Below are 12,104 nucleotides of genomic sequence, written 5' to 3' on the forward strand. Positions count from 1 at the left end.
CTCAGGTCCCTTCCGACCCTAGAAACTATGAAACTACTAGTAAATTATTTTTCTTTCTTCTTCCAGTGATTTTCCTCTTCCATCCTCACTGTGGATGACTCCAAAGCAGTACTTGGAGCTATTCCTGGAATAACTTAATGATTACTTTGCCAAACTCAGCATCTGCCCTGGAGGCTTCTGCAATTGCACAGCACTTGATGTAAGTATCAGTACAGGTCTAAGTGGCTATATCGCTTGCCCAATGATAGAAGGCAGCTGCGGGTCCCATTACTAAAAGATGCTGCCACAGGAAGGTCACATACAAATACCAGACTCCAGGAGATATCTGTGAGAGAGTTCTAGAGGACCTCCTTTAGTCTCTGGACTGTTGAGCTGGATCTATGTATAGAGTGGACTGTGCCTGGAGTCAAAATCGGACACGTTTTCTATAAATGATGTGGTGAGAGCCAGATCCAAAGTTAGGCCTGATGCAGGAACAGAAGGTTGTAGTATCACTTCCAAAAGCAGGCTGAAGTTGTTCAGCACTACAAACAGACACAGGAGCTAAGCAGAGAGACACTGATGCTAAATCATGCCTGGACTACAATTTTTTCACACCTACAGAAAGCCAATGTCAGGGATTTTGGTGTTAGAATGGAAGTCAACACAGCAGTCTCTAGAACAGACCTCTATGGAGAGTAACTTTTGCTCTATACCTAATACTTCCCTACAGCAGCTACATTGCCTTATTTCTGGATTTGTAGTGGGAACAAGTGGGTGTGTTTTGTTTCTAGTTTGCAAAACTAACAAGATATTAATAAATCCTTCAGAGCTACCAAGATATTAATCATTAATTGCTACCTAGTTTTCAGTGAGCATTTGGGGAAAAATTATGATAGATAACTTAACCCTTCCAGTCTCATACCATGGCTTTATTTATAAGCCCTAATTATGTTACAAAGACTTGCTAGGAGAGCATCAGTATTTCTGCTGGGTTTGGACAGACAGAACAACAATACTGAATTAATGTGTGAGAATGTACCAGATGTCTGTACACTCTATCCTGCAGTAAGTGGTAGTTATATTTACCCATGAATGAAAGAGCTACTAAATTTCTGTGGTTTAGCTTCCGCTTACTGCAAGATAGAAACAATCTCACAGTGAATCAGCTTGGTGCATGGAACATCCCTCTTCTCCTGCCTTCCCAGCCCCACCTTAAATTGGTACAATATAACTGTTTCATCTCTCCCTACCCTTTGTCTTTTAAGTAACTTCAAAATAAGTGAATTAATGAGAAAAGGAATACCTGGGCTGTTTATCCTGGGCTTTTTTTGGAGCAGGCTGATGATGACCAACATATCTGGAGGATGGTGCCAAACCACTGATATCCAAGTGTGACAGACTATAGATTTTATTGTAATATTCCTGTTTTAAATATGTTAATGTTGTAATAATGTTTCATGCCTCAGTTTCCTCGACTACCTTGTACACTGGAAAAAAGCATTAATAGAGTCCCTGCTAAGTCCCAGAGATGCCTACCTGCTGGAAGAGACAAAACTAACCTCTAGCAAAAACAGACTTGTTGACACTTCAGCAGGGTGAAGTGACACATGTACGCAGGAGGCATCAAGAAACACAGACTGAGATAAGCATCGCAGTGGATGAAGCAACCTGAAAAGCAGTGTTGGCTTCTGACCTGGAGATGATCTGAAGCATGAGAACAGCTTAGCTGCTTTGGGAGTACTTGGGGGATGCATGGTTGGGCTAGATTTAGGGAATATTCAGAGAGACTAGACAAGGCTGGAAATCCCAAGCAAGCACGCCTTTTGGAGAACGCATGACATCAAGTTTCTTTGACCTTTGGTGGTAGCCACATGAGGTCTCAGAACTTCTTTGAGCTTCAACAGTATTCTCTTGAGGGTGGGAAATAGCAATAAGCATGGCAACAGTGAAGCAGGCTCTCTCTTGGAGCTGGTGTCAGAACTGCAACCTATTAAAAGATTTAGAAGTGCCAAGGTCAAGGATGATCTTGCTGATGAACCAACTGGAATGAGTTGCACTGAGCTGCATCTTAGTCCCAGAATCCAAGCTAAATCTGCTGGATTTGCCCAGGAGATTAAATTGCAGGCTGGTCTCATCACATGATGGACATATTTTAAAACTCACTATTTAAGGAAAAACTATGGCAGTAGTTCAGGCTTTTATTCTCTTGACCAAAAATGAGAGAGAAAGGCCAGAGTAATACAAGATAATGACACAAATAAAATTAAGTGTTTTTCAAACAAAAGTAGAACAGTACATTTAAAAGGAAATATAAAGAGAACAGCAACATAAATAAAAAGGATTAGAAGCTTCAAAGGAACTTCAGCCATAGCTACAGGTCTCAGATTATGAATATGTCTGAAGATGATACCTGTTGAGACGAGCCACCATTTGGCCTTGTGGCCCCCTGAGGAAGGACAGAGTTATAGCAGACCCAGTGGAGAACTGCCAAGGCAAAAATTCTCTGTGCTTTATTGCTTTGGTGCATATGTACCAACAGTGACGATGTGCATATGGACAATAAGTCAAAGGAGAGACATTTCCAAAGAAAAACATTTTCAAGTTACCTTTATAATGATATTTGTTAGACTGAAGAGAGTGACTGTAATAGAACCATATTAAATATTTAAGACAACTTACCTATTTGACTTATTTCCATGTTATCTCTTACAATTGCCATTAAATTGCTTATATTCATTGTCCTAGCCACCTTTATTATGAAACTGCAGACTGGTATGCTGCAAGAAGAAGAAACACCATTGAAAAGATCCGACTTTATATGCAATATATAAAAATACTGCCAAATGTTGAATTAGTTAAAGTAGATTTGAAACATTTTTCACAGGAGAAATTTTCAAATCTGGTGATAATGTTAATGTTAACAAACCACTATTTTCACTCTAGAAAGATAAAGACTGATAGCTTGCTTGGTGCTCATTTGCTTCCCATTTACTCCACAGTGCTGTCCAAGAACTAGGTACAGTTTTCTGATTCTTTTCTCCACGACCCACTCTGGTAAAGACTGAAGACAGAGTGAGGGCTATTCTAAACTGTACTATACCTGTCAGTGATCTCTAAAGATGGCCTCTATTCAAAATCCCTACCTTCTCTGATATCTGCAGCAAATTCTTTAAAAGAAACAAAATGTTGTCCTCAGTGGCTGCACCTACATGTGCAATTAGCATGACGCAATAAACTCTGGTGCAGTTGGGCAATTTGAACATCTGCATGTGCACCCAAGACTTCAGCAGTTTGAGCTGAGGTGGAGCAGCTCCAGGTTGGCAGAGGGTCTGGGGGGTCAGCCCTGGGCTCTGAGTAGTGGCATTGGGTCCCGGAGGAGCATGCTGGGGCATGAAGGTGCTACAGCGTGGGGCTAGCCAGAAGACAGCCCCCCGCACTGTAGCACCCTTGTGCCTGAGCCAGTCCTGGTCACAGTCTACACATGTGTTTGAGTGCACATAATTACTCTGCCATGGGATAGTACTTGTTCCCAACAGTACTAAACTGCAGCAGAGTTAATTAATATACTGCGCCCTAGAATAAGCACACATTCAGACTGTGACACTTTACTGAAGACCTCATTAATTGACTGCAATAAAGCGTACTTGTATATGCAGTGTGTGTGTGTGTGTGTGCACATGTACCCATCTCTTATTTCCAATTATTTCACTTCAGGCAGGATGCGCCCCATATATAACTTCTGAGCTAGTCTGAATCTGACTCATTTTGGCTGCATTCCTACTTTGTACAAATCACCATACAAGATCTTGGGGAACATAATGATTGCTTTTAAAATTTAACATGACAGACCTTTGGTTTTCTGCAGCACACTCCATAACTGAAGACTGTAAGAAAAAAAAGGATAAAATGAAATTATTCTGCCAACAGAAATTATGTTTGGTAATTATGATAACATCAGAAACAAATTGGAAATTTCACTCTCTCAAATATCTAAAACAATAAATAAAACTGCTTACCTCACTTATCTTTTGCAATGTTTTGTTGAATTCTGAAATTCTTTAAAATAAAAAGTTTACCATGAATGGTGTATTCTATTTTTGTTTAACTACTTCATTTCATATCCAACAGTAAAACAAGTTAAATGATAGCAAATAAAGAATATTAAAATATCTATCATTGTTTTCAACAATATGTTATTAATGTCTTCATAGCTCTAGTTCTTATTTTTTAAATGTTTACATACTTTAAAGGGAAAATAGTTTTGCAGGAAGAAACATCCTTTTAAAGAAAATCATTGATATTTTGAATCAGGTTCTATAACTCTGCTTTGCCACTTGATATATCACAGCGTTGGCAGTTCACCCATCTGTCATCCCACATGAGTTTATTTTCTCATTAATTCACTTATTTTGAAGTTACTTAAAAGACAAAGGGTAGGGAGAGATGAAACAGTTATATTGTACCAATTTAAGGTGGGGCTGGGAAGGCAGGAGAAGAGGGATGTTCCATGCACCAAGCTGATTCACTGTGAGATTGTTTCTATCTTGCAGTAAGCGGAAGCTAAACCACAGAAATTTAGTAGCTCTTTCATTCATGGGTAAATATAACTACCACTTACTGCAGGATAGAGTGTACAGACATCTGGTACATTCTCACACATTAATTCAGTATTGTTGTTCTGTCTGTCCAAACCCAGCAGAAATACTGATGCTCTCCTAGCAAGTCTTTGTAACATAATTAGGGCTTATAAATAAAGCCATGGTATGAGACTGGAAGGGTTAAGTTATCTATCATAATTTTTCCCCAAATGCTCACTGAAAACTAGGTAGCAATTAATGATTAATATCTTGGTAGCTCTGAAGGATTTATTAATATCTTGTTAGTTTTGCAAACTAGAAACAAAACACACCCACTTGTTCCCACTACAAATCCAGAAATAAGGCAATGTAGCTGCTGTAGGGAAGTATTAGGTATAGAGCAAAAGTTACTCTCAGGCCACTGGCATACATTAAAAGAATGGCAAGATCAGGATCTAAGGAACTTCATAGGCTCATCTGCAAAAGGTGTTTTATAAATTCCCTTTGAGGATTAGAACTGAGAGAGTGGTTTTCCTGTGAGAAATGTGCCCCCACAGGTAACTGGGTATTCTTGTCTTTGATAGATTTTCAGTGTACATTCATTCTGGTAAACAGTTGTTGTTTTGGTTTGGAGAAACCAAGCAACAGCGTACCAGAATTAACACACACTGAAAATCTATCAAAGACAACAATACCCAGTTACCTGTGGGGGCACATTTCTCGCAAGAAAACCACTCTCTCAGTTCTATTTCTCAAAGGGAATTTATAAAACACCTTTTGCAGATGAGCCTATGAACTTCACTTCATCAACCTACTGGATACAAAAAATCACGGACTAAATATAGACATTGGATTGATGACATATTATAACCTACCTAACATCTGACACCCCAGGTAACCTCACTACTATTTACCAGCTATATTATCACCATGTCTACATTCCTCTTTCCCCCACACCTGTCTCTCACCCATTGACTGGCTCAATTTGCATTTTCACTGACTAGCATTCTCTCATGCATATTGGCATCTGGCTTCTATTCTATTCCATCCAAGAAGAGTTGCAGACCAACTGCAGATGCTTCCTCAGCCTGACAAAGGGTGTTTGGATCCGAAAGCTTGCAAAGATTTTTTCCAACAATTTTAGTTGGTCTAATAAAAGATATAGGATTTACCCAAAGAACCTTGTCTGCCTATGTCCTTAGACCAATACAGCTACAACCTATACCCCCAAAACCAAAATTACACATTTTCTATAAACGTTATTTCTATAAATGTCTATAAGTATATTCAAATCACTGTGAATTTTGCTAGGCTAGATAAGTATTCACATCCCAGAAATAATTATTCATTCTGGAATAACTACAGGAATAATGAGAAGTAGAGAGTCTGCTGAAGACAGAACACCTCTCAAATACAGACACCATTCAACTGAAACTGAGGAGTCAATTTATATCCATAATTACAAGTTACTTACGTTGGGTCCTGTAGAGTATGAGTTGCAAGTGGAATTAATTTTGTAACTTGCTTGCTGCTGATATTATTAATCTGTCAGAAACACAAATATTACATTACTAGATAAAAATATAACTCTTATATATTATTTAAAAAGCACAACGCTCAGCTTATTCAATCAAATTTTAATACCCAAAGCCCATGGCTGGCAAAATTTTCAAGCTATGTGCTGGAACAACCTGGCTGCAAGTGCTCCATAGTCTGAATGGCTTATGTGGGACTCTGCAGCAGGGGCGAGTTTTCCATTTTCCCTGCACTGGGGCGAGGCCATTAGACACTGTACCCACCTGGCTGCAGCTTCTCCCAATCCCCAGCTCCCCAGCTGTGGTTTGGGTGCAGCTTCCAGATGGCAGGGAGCTGTGCTGGAACCAGGTAGCTGGAAGCTGCATCCATGCTGCTGCTGCTGCTGCACTGCAGCTCAGAGGTGGAGTGGGGGTGTGAGGAGGGAGAAGTGGCAGCAGTGCAGCTTCCTACTGGCCATAAGCTGTGCCCACACCCCAGCTGGGGGGAAGGTTAGGCTGTACAAAGAAGAAGCAGCACCAGCAAGGGCACAGCTGGAAGTTACCTGGCTGTAGCACAACTCCTCACTATTTAGCCCTAGCATAGGCATGACCACATGAGCAAGCATAGGCAAAATCCTTGGGCTATGCAGACCAGATCCTGTGGGTGGGATCCAGCCTGCAGACCCTATGCTGCCAACCTCTACCCAAAGGTCAAAACCACTGTTTCATGAGAAAACACTGAAATAGGATGATTATTGTCAGGAAAGGTTGAAGGAATTGGATTTATTTAGCCTAGAAATAGGAAGAGTGAGGAGGGACATTATATCAGTCTTGTAATACATAGAATGTTATTATAAAGAGGAAAGTGATTTACTGTTCTCTATGTACACTGGGGATATAACAAGAATTAATTGGCTTAAGCTAAAACAGGTTAGATAGTGATTAGTTTAGATAGTGGTTGCAGGGAAGCAATTTTAAGCATGGGAACAGGGTTCCTAAGAGTTTGGAAAAGCTTCATTGGCAGATTTTAAGGAATGATTAGAGCGTTAATTCTCAACTGGGGTAACACAGCACCTTGGGTGCCATGAAATTCACTTAAGGGTGTTGCACCACTTGGCCCCTGTGTGAGGAAATAAATCTTCTCCTGCCCTGTTTAGTGCCCTGGGCCTGTCCGAGTTACCCAGTGGCGCATGTGGCTGTCTGTCACTGCTGCCTCCCCTTCCCCTGCCCAACTCCCATGTGGCCCATGTGCTCCTATGCTTCAGTAGTGCATTGTGCTGTAGGCAGATGGGTGGACAGAGCCACGCTTTGGAGCCTTGCTCATTCCCTCCATGCCTTCTGAGCTGCCAGGGCTGGTGAGAGGGGCCACAGAACAGTTGCTCAAAGATGAGACCCTGCAGGATCAGTCTCAGCAGTGGGTTGCCCTTGACCTCTTGGGTACAGACCAGGGTTGGGGGGCAGGAGGACAGAAACAAGGTAAGCAGTGGAAAGAACAGGGCATTGCAGAATCAGGTCCTGTATCTGTCCCCAGCTCTTACCTACCACCAGCTAGATCAGTGGTTCTCAACTTTTTTAGCCTCATCAGGGCTCCCTCCATACCTTTTCTGAATTTAGATTCTAGCTCAGTGATTTTTGATTGAGGTGCCACAAGATTTGGAAAAGTTATAGAGGGGTGCCTTACATCTAAAAAGTTTGAGACCTTCCAGGCTGGAGGAATGGCCTTGGTAAATTGCTCCTGCTCCAGTGCAGGAGGACCGATTAGAGATTTCTACCTTCCCTATATACCTATGATTATTCCCAGCAGTTAAAGCATTTCTATGATTACTGCACCCAGGGGACATTTTGCTAAAAGTGGTATCTGGAACCTACAGCCATGTGTACATGAAATGAGGGTCTTGTGTACACAACACTTTAAAGAGGATTAACTGCTTTTGCACCACTTTAACGGTGTTGGTGTTTGCACATGTCAGCGGCTTATTGCGCAGTAATTCCAGCTGCTGTAGCAAATTCGGTGGCATAATGCACCTTAAATGACTTGGGGCACAGCAAACTAAAACTCCAAGGAGTTTTAATTTCCTGCCCTACAGCCGTGGAGCGAAGCACCAGGCTCTGTGGAGCTCAGGGGCTCTGCAGGAAAACTGTGCAAGGCAGCCTGGGAAGGCAAGCTCTATCCAAGATCTTTTTTTTTCCCGCTGGAGCCTGCCTGCCTGAGCTGTGTGGGAGCCCGGTGCTTCCCAGCGTGTCTGTGGTGCCCCCCTGGGACTGCCTCAGTCAGGTGTCTGTGGGCGGGGGCCACAGAGGGAATCACCAATCCCCACCACAGCCCAGGGACCACTCTGCTGCTGGCAGCTCGCCCTCCCCTCCCCTCCCCACCACTGGAGAGGCAGGTAAGTTTGGGTGTGTGCACAACACGGGGATTAAAAAGGCCCTAAATTGAAGCAGTTTTTAAAAACCCACCACTTCAATTTAGGGCCCCTGTTCCATCTACACAGCCTCTATAGCACTGATAAAGATATGGCAACAACTGTGGTAAAAACTGCAAAGCAGCTTTAAAGATTCTTAATGCTTGCTGAACCAATTGTACAAATTATACCAGTATAGTAAAATCCCCTCAACTGGCACATCAGCTTAAAAAGTAGACAAGTCTAATGAACATGCAAATTTAGGACTGTCTTGCCATATACTTCTCTATTAAATATTAATTCTTGTGTCACAAATTGCATGTAAGACAATACACACCACATTTTAAAAGTATTATTAGGATATGATTATTTAAACAATATGGGAATAAATACATTTTTAATCATAAGATTACAACAAATTTTAAAGAAGTTCTTTTAAGACTTACTATTTCAACATTTAATGAAGTATCGATTTCTTCACTGGACTGAAATTTTACCTTGCCCATGTAGAAAACTAAAACCAAAAGGCAAATAAGGTTAGTCATTAATATTTATCATGGTTACATTTCTAGAACTGTCTTGAGAACTCAACAATTAATCCATTCAGAGCTCATGGACATGGAGCATCCAATGTTTATTACTCATTTCTTGAAGGTATCTGTTTGTTAGAGACCCTCTTCTTTTGATGTCTCAATCTCTGAAAAAATTTCACTCATAAAAGTTATCTTCCCACTTCCCAGTACACTCTGTAGACCAGTGGTTCTCAGTCTTTCTTGACTCAAGGCTCCCCTTGTTGGACTTTAGACACCTTTCCATGACTTTAGTGAATTGAGTGGCATGCAATTTCAAAAACTAATTTACATATTACAGTGCTTACCACCTAGCAGAAAGGCTGGGCCATGAGGGTGAGCTATTGACCAGACAGGAACAAGCCTGAGTCTGCATTTATCTGCTTATTTCCTCACAGCCGCAGCAGCAGGGGTGATGGGTGGGGTGATAGTTTTACCCACTCTGCTCAGTCCCTAGGAGTAGGCATGGGGAGGGAAATCCCCCTGACCATTGCTACTGGCATGGTCACTGTTTCCAGCTGAGCCCAGCAGCAACCCTCCCAGGAAAAACTGAATGTTCCTATGTAGCCCGGGCCTGCATCCCTCAGTTGGGACAGCAGCAGCCACTATGATGGCAGCAACAGTCTTCGTCAGAGATCCTAGCCCTGCAGGCAGTGCCTAACGGGGCAACCACAGGATTCCACCTTAATGGGGCTTTTTTTTTTTAAATCTACCTTTGTGATCACTGTTTCAGGTTAACTCTGGGACCTGCCTGGGAAGTGCACATGCCCCTCATTGTTTTTGCAGCTAGTGGTGCAAAAGCAAGTGGAGTTTGCTAGGCTCCTACTTTCTCCATCATGTGCCCCAGTGCAGTAAGTTCTTGGGCTTGTGCCCTGCTGTCTGACTGATGTGCATTCTTGTTTTCTCCCTGTCTTTAAGGCAAGAGACAAAAGTTACACACAAACTGGCTTAAGTGATCAAAAACCAGTTTAAACCTGTAACCGAACAGAAGTCCAGTGCACTTAAACCGCTTTCAAAATGGCTGAAACTGGTTTAAGATACAGCTGGTTGGATGTAATATCAGACTTAACTGATTTAGGTCAAACTGGTTTATGGAACTTCTGTCCCAGCTGCCCTCCCAGTTCAAGTTAACTCACAGTCCCTCAGCATCCATGATGCTTTGCAGCCTTGGGCTGTGTTGTCTTCTCCAAGAAGCAGGGTTGTCTGCCGTACCCCTCTGCTCCACAGCCAGAGCACTATCACTCCAGGTGGCTAAGGAGGAGGTGGGGGGAAAAAAACTTGCCCCTCTGGACCAGCATCTGACCCAAAGCCAAGTGCTGTTGGTTGGAGTGGGAGGGAGGTGGAGAGGAGGACTCCCAGACCAAGTGCTCTCAGCCTGGGGCAGGGAGGGGGAGTCTGCAGTGTGGGCTTGAGTCTGCTCCCCAAAGCCAGGAGCTAGGAGCCATGCTCCTTTCTCAGCCTCTGGGCTGGCTGGGAGGAAGGAGAAGCCTGTATCGGGGCTTGGCTCCACCCCCACAAGGCTGGGAGCAGGCATGGTGTCTCCTTGCCATATCCCCTTCTCAGCCTCTGGGCCAGCTGAGAGGAGGCCGTGGCTCCCAGCTCTGGAGGGTGGAGCCAAACCCTGCTGCAGAGGCTGAGAAGGGGACATGGAAGAAGACTCCAGCCCTGCTCCTGGATCTGGGGGGTGGAGCCAAAATCCAGTACAGGTTTCTCCTAGCAAACTGGGAGGCTGAGAAGGGGTGTGGCTTCTGGTTCCGGGCTCTGGGGGCACTGCCAAGCACAGGTGCAGGCTTCCCCTCCCCTGCTACCTCAGCTAGCAGGGAGGCTGAGAAGGGGGCATGGTTAGGATATTCCAGCCCCACTCCCAGCTGAGGGGGGGGGCAAGTAAAGCCCCCAAGTTGAGCTTCCCCTCCCCCCACTCCCAGCTGTTCCCAGCTGCAGATCTGGTGCCAGGCAGGATGGATGGGTTCCCCCCCGCCACCACCACCCTTTGCTCAGCCCATGGGGAGGCGAGGAGAGTATGTGGCTTGGGGAACCAGAGGGCCCAGCTCTCTGTAGTGGCCAGCAGGCAGGGAGGTGTGCTTTAGTGCTCCCTGGCTATTAATATAGGCCACTGCAGGGGTCTGGCTGCCTTTCCTGTTTGAAAAGCAAACATTAGTTCACTTGCTTATTGGTTCAATCTATGCAGTTTGAAAAAACCTGCAAAGATTGAATCAATTCAGCCCCAGGCTTTTGACTGTCTGTACTTAGCTTAAAGAGGCAGTGCAGCTGCTGAATCACCCGCAGAGATGCATGTGCCCAGGTTATCTCAGGCACCCTGTGTGGGGTGGGCAAGAAGCAGGCTGGGTGGCTTGGTCAGCTCCCTGCTGCCCTTTTGGAGTTTTCTGGCTCTTTGCACATTAGACTAGAAACAGATATCACCAAATGGAGCAATTCAGCTATGCCACAATCTGTCACAGCACAGATGATTCCCTTCACTGGGAGAAACACTTTGCCTTCTGTCCAACCCTTAATGGTGTGGGACAAGAGGCAACATGAACTCCCTGCTTTCCTTGCTGCCTCAGACCTTTCCCTGCTGCCCCAAACACTTCCCCACCCACACTCGCCTCCGACCTGCAGCATGGAGTAATAGGCATTCACCCCACATCTATTGGTACCTTTTTTGTGCCACTGAACAGACACATGACTGAATAAACAAAAAACCACTTCCCTTCCCTACAACAAAACAAAACTGCTCTCTCTTCCCTTGTTCTGCCACAGCTGCTTCCTGGTGTGGACCTGCATGCACCTTCTCCTGGAGACAAATTTCACCAACCTGCAGTGGTGATAACAGTAGTGCTTGCATGATGGCACCCTTGAAATGATCTTACAACATCCTGTTGAGAACCACTGCCCTAGACTGACAAGCCAAATATAAGAATTTAAAACTTAAGATACTTTATAGGTATCTTTAGAGGTATTTTATAGGAACACTGCAGCTGGCCTCAGTCTTTAAGAGAGAGAAATAAGTTGAGGTGATACATTCAAAAAAAAAAAAAAAAAAAAAAAAAAAAAAAAAAA

The 12,104-nt window shown here is 43.6% G+C and overlaps 1 protein-coding gene across 1 annotated transcript in view; it reads right to left on the reverse strand.

The window, feature by feature from the left end:
- ADGRG2 (adhesion G protein-coupled receptor G2) overlaps positions 1-12,104 on the reverse strand; it is a 141,045-nt gene that overhangs the window by 23,287 nt on the left and 105,654 nt on the right. The window contains exons 14-18 of the mRNA XM_019524802.1: positions 8,922-8,989; positions 6,034-6,104; positions 3,999-4,038; positions 3,832-3,866; positions 2,662-2,759 (exon numbers count right to left, since the gene is read on the reverse strand). Coding sequence (XP_019380347.1) covers positions 2,662-2,759; positions 3,832-3,866; positions 3,999-4,038; positions 6,034-6,104; positions 8,922-8,989 — 312 coding nt within the window. The remainder of the gene's footprint in view (positions 1-2,661; positions 2,760-3,831; positions 3,867-3,998; positions 4,039-6,033; positions 6,105-8,921; positions 8,990-12,104) is intronic.

The sequence above is a fragment of the Gavialis gangeticus genome, unplaced genomic scaffold, assembly GCF_001723915.1.
Source record: "Gavialis gangeticus isolate Ggan-Ray unplaced genomic scaffold, GavGan_comp1, whole genome shotgun sequence".
Taxonomy (NCBI): Eukaryota; Metazoa; Chordata; order Crocodylia; family Gavialidae; genus Gavialis; species Gavialis gangeticus.